The sequence below is a fragment of the Pseudopodoces humilis genome, chromosome 6 (genome assembly GCF_049639895.1).
Source record: "Pseudopodoces humilis isolate 2021_Gansu_Grassland_sample_001 chromosome 6, ASM4963989v1, whole genome shotgun sequence".
NCBI lineage: Eukaryota > Metazoa > Chordata > Aves > Passeriformes > Paridae > Pseudopodoces > Pseudopodoces humilis.
The window spans coordinates 712,114-728,307 of NC_142205.1; the positions used below are offsets into that span (position 1 = coordinate 712,114).

The 16,194-nt window shown below is 58.9% G+C and overlaps 1 protein-coding gene across 3 annotated transcripts in view; it reads left to right on the forward strand.

Annotated features, from left to right (window-relative positions):
- The first annotated feature begins 1,828 nt into the window (after positions 1-1,828).
- The window catches only part of RAB11FIP5 (RAB11 family interacting protein 5), a 44,772-nt gene continuing 30,406 nt past the window's right edge, over positions 1,829-16,194 (forward strand). For all 3 annotated transcript variants that reach the window (XM_088056980.1, XM_088056981.1, XM_088056982.1), the window contains exon 1: positions 1,829-2,209. In XM_088056980.1, coding sequence (XP_087913106.1) covers positions 1,830-2,209 — 380 coding nt within the window. In that variant the 5' untranslated portion in view covers position 1,829. The remainder of the gene's footprint in view (positions 2,210-16,194) is intronic.

Consider the following 16,194-nt stretch of genomic DNA (forward strand, 5'->3'; position numbering starts at 1 on the left):
GTGGGGTGTGCAGGTGTGGGGTGGGGGCAGCGGCACACCTGGGTGGGAAACACCTGGGAATGGAAACACCTGGGAATGGAAACACCTGGGAATGGAAACACCTGGGAATGGAAACACCTGGGAATGGACATAGCTGGGAATAGACACAGCTGGGCATGGAAACACCTGGACATGGAAACACCTGGACATGAACACACTTGGGTACAGACATAGCTGTGTGCTTGTATGTACATGGCACACCTGTGCAGGGACACACCTGTGAGGGGACACACACCTGTACAGGGACACACCTGGACAGAGACACACCTGTGCAGGGACACACCTGTGCAGGGACACACCTGTGCAGGGACACACACCTGTACAGGGATACACACCTGTGCAGGGACACACCTGTGCAGGGATACACACCTGTGCAGGGACACACCTGGACAGAGACACAACTGTGCAGGGACACACAACTGTGCAGGGACACACCTGTGAGGGGACACCTGTGCAGGGACACACCTGGACAGAGACACACCTGTAAAGGGACACACCTGTGAGGGGACACACCTGTGCAGGGACACACCTGGACAGAGACACACCTGTGCGGGGACACACCTGTGCGGGGACACACCTGTGTGGGGACACACCTGTGAGGGGACACACCTGTGTGGGGACACACCTGTGAGGGGACACACCTGTGAGGGGACACACCTGTGCAGGGACACGCCTGTGAGGGGACACACCTGTGCGGGGACACACACCTGTACAGGGACACACCTGTGCGGGGACACACACCTGTGAGGGGACACACCTGTGTGGGGACACACCTGTGTGGGGACACACCTGTGAGGGGACACACCTGTGTGGGGACACACCTGTGAGGGGACACACCTGTGCGGGGACACACACCTGTACAGGGACACACCTGTGCGGGGACACACACCTGTGAGGGGACACACCTGTGTGGGGACACGCCTGTGCTCACTCATGTGCACATCATACCCGTGGCAGAGTCACACCAGGGATGTGGTGAGGGGGTGCCCCAGACCATGGGGGTGTGTGCGCCATGGGTGTGGCTGTGTGGGTGTGGCTGTGTGGGTGTGGCTGTGTGGGTGTGGCTGTGTGGGTGTGACCGCCCAGGTGTGACCTCACTGGTGTGATAGCCCAGGTGTGACCTCATGCTTGTGACCTCACGGGTGTGACCTCACCGGGGCGGGGCCGTGGGCGGGGCCTGAGCGGCAAGGGGCGGGGCCAAGGCGGGTGGGGCGGTGCTGCTGCTGCTCGCGGGGCGGGGCTGGCGCACGGCTGGGGCCGGGAGGGGCGGGGCTAAAGAGGGAAGGGGCGGAGCCAGAGGACGTTGGGGGCGTGGTTAGAGCAGCACAGGGGCGTGGTCAGAGACGCACGGGGGCGTGGTCCGAGCCGCACGGGGGCGTGGTCAGAGCCGCACGGGGGCGTGGTCAGAGCCGCACGGGGGCGTGGTTAGAGCCGCACAGGGGCGTGGTTAGAGCCGCACGGGGGCGTGGTCAGAGCCGCACGGGGGCGTGGTCAGAGCCGCACGGGGGCGTGGTTAGAGCCGCACGGGGGCGTGGTCAGAGCCGCACGGGGGCGTGGTCAGAGCCGCACGGGGGCGTGGTCAGAGCCGCACGGGGGCGTGGTTAGAGCCGCACGGGGGCGCGGTTAGAGCCGCACAGGGGAGGGGCCGGTGCCGTTGTGGGCGGGGCCGGTGCCGTTGTGGGCGGGGCCGGCGGGGCCGGTGTCGCTCGCGCTGCGGCAGCAGCGGTTCCGGAGCGGGGCCCGGCCCGGCCCGCCCGCTTCTCCCCGGCCCTGCCCCGCCCGGCCCGGCCATGGCGCTGCTGCGGGCGGCCGCGCTGCCCGCCGAGGGCTGCCCGGCCTGGCTGCCCACGCACGTCCAGGTGACGGTGGTGCGGGCCCGCGGGCTGCGCTGCAAGGGCGGCGGCGGCAAAGGCAAAGCGGGCGGCAGCGACGCGTACACCGTGATCCAGCTGGGCCGCGAGAAGTACAGCACCTCGGTGGCCGAGAAGAGCGGCGGCAGCCCCGAGTGGAGGGAGGAATGTGCCTTCGAGCTGCCCCCCGAGCCCGGGGCCTGCCCGGGGCTGGTGCTCACCGTGATGCACCGGGCTCTCGTGGGCATGGACCGGTTCCTGGGCCAGGCCCTGGTGCCGCTGGAGCCCGGCCGGCAGCGGGGCCGCGAGCCCGACGAGCGGTGAGTGAGGGGCGCGGCCCGGCGGGGACGGGCGGGCCTGGGTGGGCTCCTGAACCCCCCGTGAGCCCCGGGATTGCCGTCCCGGGCTCCTCGTGTGTCCCAGGGTGGTGTCACGGCATCCCCGGTAGCCCTGGAGGGGCAGCGGGGTCGCACACGGAACCCCCCGGTGCCCGGCGTGGCTGTCACCGGCTCGCCCAGGACGGGCACTGCGGGCTCCCTGGGCACCCGGGACGGCTGCTGGAGCAGGGAGGACATCTCGGCTTCCACGGACACCCTAGGGACGTGCCACAGGGATCAGGGTGTGGCTCACCCTGCAGCAGGAAGGGTGGCACAGGGTCCCTGTGCCCTGGCACCGTGTCCCCAGGCTGGGCTGCCCCGTGTGACCCCCGAAGGACGCCGCAGGACTCGGGGGATCGCAGGGCCTGGGGATGCTCCAGGAAGGACATGCTGGCACGGGTGGGACATGGCCGGGATGATGATGATGGGACATGGCCAGGAAGGTGCTGTGGGACAGGGATCCCGCCCTGGCCCTGCAAGGGAATCGCGCTGGACGAGGCACCAGAGCATCCAGCCCCTCTGGACAGGGGTCCCAGGGACCAGGATGGCCCCAGCTCCCTCTGCACCCCGGCTCTGTCTCTCCTGGGAAGCCGTGGCACAGCTGCACCTCGTGCTTTGTCCCCTGATGGCTGCGGTGGCCCCTCCGTTGTCACCCGGTTTGTGATGGAGGGTTCCCGATTTGGGGGTCCAGACCCCAACCCCGTGCTGCCTCCAGGGGGAATTGCTGATCCTCCTCCTTCCCCAGAAGGGATTAAAACAATCAAAATGTTTTTGAGCCTTTGCCAAGCACAAAAATGCAGGAATGTGGCTGAAATTCCTTTAGGGAAGGAGTTTTGGGGGTTTTGTTCCACGCAGACCTGGCGGTGCCTCTGGGAGCGTCCCCCCTGCTCCCTGGCCCCCCAAATCCCAGGAATTCTGCTGGCTTGCTGCCCAAAGCTGCGGGCCCGGAGAGGAGCCTCCCTCGCCTTCCTACGAGGGCAGCGCTGGGATTAACGTGGAAAGGATTGGGAAAACTTTTCCCGTGGAGAAACAGCCCTGGAGGCTGCCCTAAAACGGGAGCGTGGGCAGGGAGCAGGAATGAACAACCCCGGCAATACTGGCTGGGATTTTCCCCACGGTGTTTATTTTGCTTTTCTTAGCGAGATGCCGGAGGCCGGGCGCTGTCGGAGGAGCCGGCTCGGGATTCTTGGGGCCTGATTGGAACCAGCGCCGGCTGCGGGGCCTGGCACAGACACGGGGGATGTGGAGCAGCTCCACGGCCTCGGGAATGGGCTGGGGGAGAGGATTTTGTGGGTTGTGCAAAGCAGGGGCCCCACCAAGGCTCGGTCCTTGGTCTTGGCATCTCCAAGGTCTCGTCAGGGGCCGTTAATCCTACGGGAGCAATGTCCAGCCTGGCCGGACCGTGCCAGGCCGTGGTCACCCCGTGACACCGCTCCTGCAGCCAGGGGGGATCCAGGCTGTGGGGCTGGAGGTCCCCAGGGCTTTGGAGAAGGCTTCAGGGAGATCTTCCAGCACCTTCCAGGGCCTAAAGGGGCTCCAGGAGAGCTGGAGAGGGACTGGGGCCAAGGGCTGCAGGGACAGGAGTCAGGGAATGGCTTCCACTGGGAAAGGGGAGATTGGGCTGGGATCTTGGCAAGGAATTCCTGCCTGGGCTGCAATTCCCAGATTTGCTGGGGCTGCCCCTGGATCCCTGGAGTGTCCCAGGCCAGGCTGGACACTGGGATTGGATCCCAATGGAACGGTGGGAGCTGTCCCTGCCATGGCAGGGGTGGGATGGGATGAGCTTTGAGGTCCCTTCCAGCCCAACCCCATTCCATGATTCCCTCATTTGCTGTCTGTCTCCCTCCCTTCCTGTAGCTGTGCTTGCATAAGGAAAACTCACTTCCCCTTGTGACATTCAGGATCACAAGAGCTCTGTTTTCCCCCGTGGTCCCCAGGATGGAGGCGAGCACAGAGAACACGATGGAAGCTCTGTGCCCTGAGCCCCTCCGCTCACTGCAGCCCCGAGCTGGCAGTGTCCCGAGGCTGGCTGGCACCTCTGCAGCCTGGAGAGGTTTTTGGAGGACAATCCCAGGGGCTGGAGCTTGTCCAGCCAGGTGGGAGAAGGAACACGGGGAGCTCAGGGGGTTCTGGCTCTTTGGGAGCTTCCAGCCAGCTCTGATGTCTGGAAATAGCTTCATTCAGGAGGAAACTTTGATTCCCAGATTAAAGAGAGCAAAACAAACAGAGGCTCCCACCCTCAAGGCCGGCCCTGCTGAGCCCACCCAGGCCTGTGCTGAGGAGATAACGGGGCTGAGCCTCTGCCCCTCGCTGGCTTCTGGGATCCCGTCCTGGGCTGGGCACAGCCCCGCTGCCAGCTGGACTGGGAGCCTGCTCCAGCAAAGGATCCATTGTCAGTGTGGTGACCTTGCTCTCATTTCCCTGCTGGTTTTTATTGCACAGAAACTTCACTGGTGATAATAATTATCCTTGTTTTGGGCTCGGTGGAAAATGTTCCGTCAAACTTGGACTCTTCTCCGGGAAGGAGCCGCCAGGGAGGCCGGGGTGTTTACAAGCTGCCTCGTGCGGCTCAGTCTGGGTCATCTCAGTGCTTTGCCAGGAGAAAATCAACTCCTGGAGTTGCACAAGAGCAGCCTGAGAGCTCTCCCCATCCCAGGGTTTGTCCCATACTCGGGCAGCTCCAGGGGTTGGGCTTGGCAGGCAAAGCAAGCTCCGAGCATCATTTCCCCCTTTGCGCTTGAGCCTTGTGCGTCCAGAGAACTCTGGGCAGGATCTCCTGGTCCTCACCTCCTTCCCCTGGCCTGATCCTGCAGTTCCTTGTCCTGTGCTCAGTCCCTGCAAAACCAGGATCCAGCCCAGGAAAAGAAGGATTTTTGGGAACTCACGGGGCTGCTGTTGCTTCTGTGTCCCAGCATGCAGGAAATGCCCTTGGAGCCGCCGGTGGGGGCTCACGGCAGCGAGGGACTGTCCCCTCCACAGCCAGCCCATCTGGGAAAGCTGGGAGTGCAGCCAGTGAGACAGGCTCCATCCAACACACATCAGGCTGGGAGTGTGTGGAATCAGAATCCCGGAGAGATTTGGGTGGAAAGGGACTGTAAAGCCACCCCAGTGCCACCCCTGCCACGGCAGTGACACCTCCCACTGTCCCAGGCGTTCCCAGCAGCCCAGCCTGGCCTTGGATGCTGCCCCAGCTGCTCTGGGCACCCTGTGCCAGGGCCTGCCCACCCTCCCTGCCAGGAATTCCTTCCCAATATCCCATCCAGCCCTGCCCTCTGGCAGTGGGAGCCGTTCCCTGGGCCCTGTCCCTCCAGCCCTTGTCCCAAGTTTCTCTCCAGTGGATTTGGAGACCTTTCCCTTGGCCAAGGTGTAGCATCCCTTGGGTGAGCAGCATGGGAGGGGACAGGAGGTGTCTGGGAACACCTGCAGGACTGGACCTTGGATCTCCCTGCCTGGGAACCCAAAATATCCTTGATTGTGCTGTGTGAGGGTGAGGCTGATGGTGGGAGGAAGCAGCAAAGGTCCAAGATTTCCTGGGCTGGCTAAAGCAAGCCCTTGGTTGCCTTTCCCTGGTCCCTCCCTCCCTGAAGAACCATTTCCATTTGCCATCCATCCCAAAGATCACCCAGCCCCTGGGACACGGGGAAGGTGAAAGGTGCAGACATTGACCTGCCAGGGCTGAAGCCCCTGGGCTTTGCAGCTCTGGGATCTGTGTTTGAGGGGCAGTGAGTGCAGCAGCAATCAGAATTCCTGGCTCTGCTTTTCCTGCAGTGACTTGCAGTCGCTCCCTGGCTGCTGCCCGGGCCGGGCGCGACGGGGAACTCGTCTGGGGGAGTTGTTCCCTCTGCAGAATTAGCTCAGCTCTGACTTCCCCAAAGCCCTTCCGTGCTGCACTTCCCTCTTCTTGTTCCTGTTCCTGCCCAGCTGTGGAGGCACCTGCTGCTGGCTGGGCTTCTGTGGGGCCGCAGCATCCCCACCCTGGCAGAGGGTGCGACGCTCCCTCCTCCTCTCCATCACCAAAGGACATTTCCTTCAGCTGCCAAACTTGGCTAGCAAAGTCCTCGAGGCCACCGGGGCTTCTCTGCTCCGTGTCACGATGGAGTTCTGAGGCTCAGTGGGAAAGGGACAGGGAATTCCTTGGGTTTGGAGCCAGAGAGAGCGGAGAAGGAGGTCGTGAGCCCCAGCATGGGGGCTGGGAGAAGACAAGGGCTGATCCAGAGGCTCTCTGAGGGGACCCATCCTGCCCGTCTGCTCAGCGTGTTGGCACCTCGCAGGGGTGAGAAGCTCCCTCAGAGCCAAGGATGGTCCCAAATCCCTGCCAGGGCTCCCTCACTGAGCCCCACACCAGGCACTTGTCCCTTCCTGTCACTGGTGGGACCCATCCCGTCCCCTCCTTGCTGTGACAAATGGCACTGTCCTCATGTTCCCCCTGGAATGGACCCACTCTCATCTCCTCCTCCAGCCCCTCTGGACCTCTGTCAGCCCATGCTGTGCTAGTGGTGTCCTCCTCCCTCATTTAATTACCATCAGGAGATCGTTAGCAGTGGGATGAGGCTGTGGCAGCCCCTGGCAGGGATTTGGGACCATCCCAAGCCTTGGCTCCTCGTGCCTGTCCTGGGGGACATCCTCACAGCCAGCTTTGGAGCTGGGGCCTGAGCAAGGCCAAATCCCGGCAGCTCTGTGCTTGGAATGTCTGTCCTTAGGCTGAGGAGAGGGAGACCTTGCAGTGGGGAGGGGAGGGAATGGCTGCTCTGGGGTAGATTTGGGATGGGGAGTTTGAATCCAAGGGCAAAGAGCCCTTTTCCTGTGGTCAGAGTGCCCAGCAAGGCTGGTGAGGGTCTGGGAGGTGGCCAGGAGCTCCAGCTCCCCTGAGCTGGGATGGTTTGGGGCTGAAAATGCAGCTCTGAGGGAGGAAATGGCCTGGAGTGTCGGAATGCTGCAGGGGAGGAGGGATTGGTGCTGCCAAAAACCGGGGCAGGATTGGTGCTGTGGGGGCCTGGGATGGCATCCGTGGTGACCAGAATGGGATAACATCCATGGTGACCAGGATGGGATAACATCCATGGTGACCAGGATGGGATAACATCCATGGTGACCAGGATGGGATAACATCCATGGTGACCAGGATGGGATAACATCCATGGTGACCAGGATGGGATAACATCCATGGTGACCAGGGCAGGGATAACATCCATGGTGACCAGGGCAGGGATAACATCCATGGTGACCAGGATGGGATAACATCCATGGTGACCAGGGCAGGGATAACATCCATGGTGACCAGGATGGGATAACATCCATGGTGACCAGGGCAGGGATAACATCCATGGTGACCAGGATGGGATAACATCCATGGTGACCAGGATGGGATAACATCCATGGTGACCAGGATGGGATAACATCCATGGTGACCAGGGCAGGGATAACATCCATGGTGACCAGGATGGGATAACATCCATGGTGACCAGGGCAGGGATAACATCCATGGTGACCAGGGCAGGGATAACATCCACGGTGACCAGGATGGGATAACATCCATGGTGACCAGGATGGGATAACATCCATGGTGACCAGGGCAGGGATAACATCCATGGTGACCAGGATGGGATAACATCCATGGTGACCAGGATGAGATAACATCCATGGTGACCAGGGCAGGGATAACATCCATGGTGACCAGGATGGGATAACATCCATGGTGACCAGGATGGGATAACATCCATGGTGACCAGGATGGGGTAACACCCTTGGTGGCCAGCTGACCCCAGGCAACATTTTCCTTGAGTTGGGAGCCCAGAGCAGAGGGCCCAGGGTGTAATTTTGCTCCTACCTGCCCAGTTAATCCCATTTTCACCCAGCTGCCACGGCTGGTTTAAGGAGTTTAAGGCCCTTGCTCTGCTCTCCTGCAGGAAAACTCTGCTTTTATTGTTTTTTAAGATATTTGAGTGGTCTGATCCCAGCTTTGCAGATCTGGGACGTTGGGTCTGGTGTGTCGGTGGCTGGGAGCGCTGGCCCATCACCCTCCATCATCTCAAAAAGCTGCAGACACGCTGTTCCCCAGGGATTTCCCAGGGCCCCAATTTCCCCCAGCTGCAGAATGACCTCAGCAGCTCAGGACACCCCTCAGTCCTGTTGGTGCAGAGCTCCAGACTGGGGGAGGTGGTGCTGCTGCCTGTGCTGAGTTCAGTTGTGCTCAGTCCCTGCTCCAGGAGCCCCCCGGGTGACTCTGTCCCTCCAGAGCCCAGCTGAGTCCTCCCTCGGTGGGCTCTGCTCCTCCTCCTCCTCCTCTTGGGGATGCTCTTTGTGGTTCCTGGAGGAATCTGCTCCATGGTGGAGGAGTCCAGGGAAAACCTGGCACCCTCTCCACTGCCAGGTGGGAATGGCCTTTGAGCCACCGCTGTGTCCCTCTGTCCTGGGGCCTGGCAGAGCCGGGGCCTGGCTGAGCCGTGCTCAGATCCGCCGTGGGATTCTCCTGCTCCATCTGAAGCCTGCCTGGGACAGGGGTTTGGTTTCCCAGCCCAGGGTGGGGGTTTGGGAGCTGCAGCCCTGGAGCAGCAGCTCAGGGGCTCCTCCCCAGCTCTGCATTTCCAGGGGGTCTCTTCCCTGACAGATCCGCCAAGGATAAAGGAGTGGAACATGCTGCTGGGCTCTGGATTCATTCCCTTTTCCTTTTTTTCGTGTTTGACTCACTCCTGAGCATGGCTTGATGTGATGGGTGAGCAATCCATGTGTGACCTGTTCCCAGAGCTGGTTTCAGGCCGTGTGGAGCCGTGGGGTTGGTGTCACTCCCCTGGGATTGGTGTCCCTTTGGAGAACAGGCATCCCAAGCCTCTGGGCACTGGTTCTGTGTGCAAGCCCTGCCGTGCTGCTTCTCCCAGCTGGAAGTGGAAAGGATTTACAGTAAATGGTGTTTCTCCTGTGCCTGCTCAGGGGAGCTCGTGCAGCAGCTCCTGGTGCTTTGCAGCCCTGCAGAGTCAGCTCAGGGCTCCTGTTGGTTTAACTCTGGATTCTGGTGCACAGGGCGGGGGATCACCCACACTGGCAGAGTCACACAGGGACCTTGTCCCCTGTCCTGTGCTGTCTGGGCAGCTCAGGTCACTGGGTGACCACAAGGGTGGTTCATTGGCTGCTTGGCAGCTGGGAGGACACAAACCATGGGTGCTGTGGAGCGTGAGCGGATAAATCCAGCTGAGGTGATCCTGGATCCTGCTCCTGCTGACCCCAGTCATAAATGTTTCATGCTGTTTTACAGCTCCTTAAATCGTCCCTCCCTCCCCCTGCCCACCTGTCCATCCTGTAATAGAGAACAGCCTCAGATTTTCTTAGCCCAGAGTGATTTGGGATGAGGCCACTGCTGGTGCTCTCATGCCAGCACTGTCCTGGTGGCTCAGAGCTCTTTTCCATCCCTGGTGTCTATCCTGGTCCAAAAGCTGTCCCCTTCCTTTTCGTTCCCCTGCTTGCCTCTGACCTTGCCTTGTCCCATCCCTGGGCACAGCCTGGGGGTGCATTCCCAGCTGGGACACCAGCAGGGCTGGCTTTTCCTGCTTCTCAGGCTGTTCCTGCCGTTGAGTCCCTCTGCAGTGACAATATCTCCGTTCCTGGCTGTGACAAGCTCATCCTGGGATGAGCCCTTCAGCACGTGCCAGTCCTTGCTGGCATTTTCTCACCCGGCTTCCTGCTTGTCCCAGTGGAGCACCAGCACCGTGCCCAGGGCTTCCTGTCCTTCCACACAGCTCCTGCTCTCCATTCCTGAGGTGCAGCCCCTCTGGAGCTGCTGTCTCAGAGCTGGAGCCCTCAGCAGGGTTGGGCAGCTCCGGTGCGTTGGTTCCTTGTTTGTGAGCGCTTCTGGGAAGAACATTTGGAGGGATGAACTTCCCACCTCAGCTGCTCCATCCACAGGGGAGTCAGCCTGTGTTTATTTTCCATCTGTGCTTTTAGCAGCTCGCAGGGATCACCTGGCAGGATCAGCCATCCAAAACCAACACGGGAACCGGCTCTGTGGAAAAGCTTCCCAGCACTGCTGGGGGAAGCTGGGGCAGGAACATGGAACCAGAGCAAAAAGCACAGAATTCCCCGGGGCTGGCTTGTTTTCCAGCCTGTGCTTCCCATCCTGGCTAGGTGAGCTTCCTCCTGGCCCAGCTGCTGCAGCTCCAGGCTCAGGGAAGTGTCCCTGTGCTGGGCTCTCAAGGAGGGTTGTGCCAAGAGGAACCAGCCCCAGTGTTTTCCCTGGATTGGTTTCTCCATGCCCTGCCCTGCTCTGTCGCTGTAGCAGCCCAGGAGATCCCTGATTTAAGACCTGGGGCTCTTCTGCCCAGCCAGGCTGACCTTGTTGCAGGGATGAATCAGCAGTAAATGCCAGCCTGGAGCAGTCTGGGAAGAGCCTCTGGCTCTGGGTTGGGATGTGTCTGTGTCCCACTGCAGCTCCGAGCTGTGCAGCAGAATTTCTGCTCGGTTTCAGGTGAACCTCGCCCACCCTGACAGGGCTCAGTGCTTTTGGGAGGCTTTGGAGAAGCAGCTGGAGTGGAAGTGCTCCAGAAACGCTCCAGCTGTGCCTCCTTCCCTGGTGCATCCCAGGAATCACCAAGGGGCTTCACTCCCTGAGGAAACTCCCTGAGCTCCGGGCTGGCAAAGCACTGGGACCAGTCTGAGGGGGAAGTGGAGGCCCTGGTGCCTGAGCAGGGCTGCTGGGGCACAGTGGGTCCAGCTGAGCTGGAGCTTGAAGGGGAATCTTCTGGGGACCCCAGCCAGAGCCATCAGAGGGCAAAGGTTCTCCCTTGAATAACCCATATCCTTGTGGGAATAACCCATATCCTCATGGGAATGACCCATATCCCTATGGGAATAACCCATATCCCTATGGGAATAACCCATATCCTTGTGGGAATAACCCATATCCTTGTGGGAATAACCCATATCCTCATGGGAATAATCCATATCCCTATGGGAATGACCCATATCCCTATGGGAATGACCCATATCCCTATGGGAATAACCCATATCCTCATGGGAATAACCCATATCCCTATGGGAATAACCCATATCCCTATGGGAATGACCCATATCCCTATGGGAATAACCCATATCCTCATGGGAATAATCCATATCCCTATGGGAATAACCCATATCCTCATGGGAATGACCCATATCCTTGTGGGAATAACCCATATCCCTATGGGAATAACCCATATCCTCATGGGAATAACCCATATCCCTATGGGAATGACCCATATCCCTATGGGAATAACCCATATCCTCCTGGGAATAACCCATATCCTCCTGGGAATAACCCATATCCTCATGGGAATGACCCATATCCTCATGGGAATAACCCATATCCCTATGGGAATGACCCATATCCCTATGGGAATAACCCATATCCCTATGGGAATGACCCATATCCCTATGGGAATAACCCATATCCCTATGGGAATAACCCATATCCCTATGGGAATGACCCATATCCCTATGGGAATAACCCATATCCCTATGGGAATGACCCATATCCCTATGGGAATAACCCATATCCTTGTGGGAATAACCCATATCCCTATGGGAATGACCCATATCCCTATGGGAATAACCCATATCCTCATGGGAATAATCCATATCCCTATGGGAATGACCCATATCCCTATGGGAATAACCCATATCCCTATGGGAATAACCCATATCCTCATGGGAATAACCCATATCCTCCTGGGAATGACCCATGTCCTCCCAGGAAGAGGAGCAGGGTGGTGCCCCTGGCAGCTCTGAGTCCTGCCCTGCTCTCATCCCAGTGTCCATTGGTTATCCCAAACCAGTGGGATGAGCTTGGCTCACCCCAGGGCTTCGGGATGTTGAGGCAGGAAGCTGCTGATGGGCTGGAGGCCTTGGCTCTGTGCTGAAGGAGTCACTTGCTCCAGAGGGATGTGGAAGGGACAAGGTGATGGAAAATCTCTGCTCAGAGTTGGTGTTGCCTTCCCTTTGGGGCTGGCTCTGTTCATTCCCTGTCCATCCCGGAGCTGCTGGGCCAGCCCAGTGCTCCCACAGCTCCCACAGCCGGGGGTTTCTCACTGGTGGGGAGTGAGCAATGCCCAAGCCCCACGGGAACGTTTCCTGGGGTCCCTGTGCCCCCCTGGGCTGTGCCCTGCTGCACAGGGCAGGGCAGAGCACAGAGGGAAAGGGAAGGTGTTTGCCCTGAGAAAATCCATCCTCATCCTCATCCCATCCTCATCCTCATCCTCATCTCGTTCTCTTCCTCATCTCATTCTCATCCTCATCCCATCCTCATCCTCATCCCGTCCTCTTCCTCATCGTCATCCTCACCCCATCGTCATCCTCATCCCATCCTCTTCCTCATCTTCATCTTCATCCCATCCTCATCCTCATCCCATCCCCATCCCATCCTCATCCCATCCCCATCCTCATCGGGGTCTCTTTCCCTCCTGTTCGTGTTCCCGTGCTCCCGTTTCCACGCCGGTGTTTTTCCCTCGGCTCAGCGCAGGGTGAGGGATGCTGCAGGAGGATGGGAACAGCTCTGGTTTGGGGAACAGCTCTGGTTTGAGGAACAGCTCTGGTTTGGGGAGCAGCTCTGGTTTGAGGAGCAGCTCTGGTTTTGGGAACAGCTCTGGTTTGGGGAACAGCTCTGGTTTGAGGACAGCTCTGGTTTGGGAACAGCTCTGGTTTGAGGACAGCTCTGGTTTGAGGAGCAGCTCTGGTTTGGGAACAGCTCTGGTTTGGGAACAGCTCTGGTTTGAGGAGCAGCTCTGGTTTGGGAACAGCTCTGGTTTGAGGAGCAGCTCTGGTTTGGGAACAGCTCTGGTTTGGGGACAGCTCTGGTTGGGGAACAGCTCTGGTTTGGGAACAGCTCTGGTTTGAGGACAGCTCTGGTTTGGGAACAGCTCTGGTTTGGGGAACAGCTCTGGTTTGAGGAACAGCTCTGGTTTGGGAACAGCTCTGGTTTGAGGAGCAGCTCTGGTTTGGGAACAGCTCTGGTTTGAGGAGCAGCTCTGGTTTGGGAACAGCTCTGGTTTGGGGACAGCTCTGGTTTGAGGAGCAGCTCTGGTTTGGGGAACAGCTCTGGTTTGGGAACAGCTCTGGTTTGGGAACAGCTCTGGTTTTGGGGAACAGCTCTGGTTTGGGAACAGCTCTGGTTTTGGGAACAGCTCTGGTTTGGGGAACAGCTCTGGTTTGGGAACAGCTCTGGTTTTGGGAACAGCTCTGGTTTGGGAGCAGCTCTGGTTTGGGGAACAGCTCTGGTTTGGGAACAGCTCTGGTTTGGGGAACAGCTCTGGTTTGGGAGCAGCTCTGGTTTGGGGAACAGCTCTGGTTTGGGAGCAGCTCTGGTTTGGGGAACAGCTCTGGTTTGGGGACAGCTCTGGTTTGAGGAGCAGCTCTGGTTTGGGAACAGCTCTGGTTTGGGAACAGCTCTGGTTTGGGGAACAGCTCTGGTTTGGGGAACAGCTCTGGTTTGGGAACAGCTCTGGTTTGGGGAACAGCTCTGGTTTGAGGAGCAGCTCTGGTTTGGGGAGCAGCTCTGGTTTTGGGAGCAGCTCTGGTTTGGGGAACAGCTCTGGTTTGGGGAACAGCTCTGGTTTGGGAACAGCTCTGGTTTGGGGAACAGCTCTGGTTTGGGGAACAGCTCTGGTTTTGGGAGCAGCTCTGGTTTTGGGAGCAGCTCTGGTTTGGGGAACAGCTCTGGTTTGGGGAACAGCTCTGGTTTGGGGAACAGCTCTGGTTTGGGAACAGCTCTGGTTTGGGGAACAGCTCTGGTTTGGGGAACAGCTCTGGTTTTGGGAGCAGCTCTGGTTTTGGGAACAGCTCTGGTTTGGGAACAGCTCTGGTTTGGGGAACAGCTCTGGTTTTGGGAACAGCTCTGGTTTGGGAACAGCTCTGGTTTGGGGAACAGCTCTGGTTTTGGGAGCAGCTCTGGTTTTGGGAGCAGCTCTGGTTTGGGAACAGCTCTGGTTTGGGGAACAGCTCTGGTTTGAGGACAGCTCTGGTTTGGGGAACAGCTCTGGTTTGGGGAACAGCTCTGGTTTGGGGAGCAGCTCTGGTTTGGGAACAGCTCTGGTTTTGGGAACAGCTCTGGTTTGGGAACAGCTCTGGTTGGGGAGCAGCTCTGGTTTGGGGAACAGCTCTGGTTTGGGGAACAGCTCTGGTTTGGGAACAGCTCTGGTTTGAGGACAGCTCTGGTTTGAGGAGCAGCTCTGGTTTGGGGAACAGCTCTGGTTTGGGGAACAGCTCTGGTTTGGGAACAGCTCTGGTTTGAGGACAGCTCTGGTTGGGGAACAGCTCTGGTTTGGGAACAGCTCTGGTTTTGGGAACAGCTCTGGTTTTGGGAACAGCTCTGGTTTGGGGAGCAGCTCTGGTTTTGGGAACAGCTCTGGTTTGGGAACAGCTCTGGTTTGGGGACAGCTCTGGTTTGGGGAGCAGCTCTGGTTTGAGGACAGCTCTGGTTTGGGGTGCAGCTCTGGTTTGGGGAACAGCTCTGGTTTTGGGAACAGCTCTGGTTTGGGAACAGCTCTGGTTTGGGAACAGCTCTGGTTTGGGGAACAGCTCTGGTTTTGGGAACAGCTCTGGTTTTGGGAACAGCTCTGGTTTGGGAACAGCTCTGGTTTGAGGAACAGCTCTGGTTTGGGGAACAGCTCTGGTTTGGGAACAGCTTTGGTTTGGGAACAGCTCTGGTTTTGGGAACAGCTCTGGTTTTGGGAACAGCTCTGGTTTGGGAACAGCTCTGGTTGGGGAGCAGCTCTGGTTTGGGGAACAGCTCTGTGGCTGCTCTCTCACTCATCCTGACAACAGCAGATGTAAAAACAGACCCTGGGTGTGCTCTCTCCCAGAGCTGCCTTTGGCCCAGCCCTGGGGAGAGCAGAGGGGTTCAGGGGTGTCTGGGACAGCTGGCTGTGCTCATTAACCAACTCAATTAACTCAGTGAGTGTGCACAGCCCCACTGTGGGGGCTGAGCAGCCTCTGCCACAGGGGGCTGCCCCCGATCCCGAGACAGCCCAGGAATGGGAGCTGCAGACCCCTCTGAGCTCAGGAGCCTCCCTGGAGCTGACAGGGCCTCCAGCAGCTTCCCCTTCCCTGGGAGTTCTCTCTTTGAGGTTTCCTCTCTGCCCAGCTGGGGTGCAACGCTGCTTCCTTCCCCCTCAGCCACCCTGGGCTGCTCTCCAGGCCCTTCCTTGGGCATGGAAAACAGATCCTGGGCTCCTCACCTTGGGGATCCACACCCAGCAGTGTTGGATCCATGGAGTGTCACAGGGAACAATTCACATTTGTTAGCAAAAGCGAATTTCCCCAGCCTGTGCCTTGTGCCTTCCATCTGGCTGGAGCTGCATTCCCTGGATTTGTCACCCTGGAGGTGTCCCGGGGTTCTCCATTCCCAAATGTGTCACTCTTGGGGTGTCCCTGAGCTCTCCATTCCCAAATGTGTCACTCTGGAGGTGTCCCTGAGCTCTCCATTCCCTGGATTTGTCATTCTTGAGGTGTCCCTGGGTTCTCCATTCCCAAATGTGTCACTCTTGGGGTGTCCCTGAGCTCTCCATTCCCAAATGTGTCACTCTGGAGGTGTCCCTGAGCTCTCCATTCCCAAATGTGTCACTCTGGAGGTGTCCCTGAGCTCTCCATTCCCTGGATTTGTCACTCTGGAGGTGTCCCTGAGCTCTCCATTCCCAAATGTGTCACTCTGGAGGTGTCCCTGAGCTCTCCATTCCCAAATGTGTCACTCTGGAGGTGTCCCTGAGCTCTCCATTCCCAAATGTGTCACTCTGGAGGTGTCCCTGAGCTCTCCATTCCCTGGATTTGTCACTCTGGAGGTGTCCCTGAGCTCTCCATTCCCTGGATTTGTCACCCTGGAGGTGTCCCTGAGCTCTCCATTCCCAAATGTGTCACTCTGGAGGTGTCCCTGAGCTCTCCATTCCCAAATGTGTCACTCTGGAGGTGTCCCT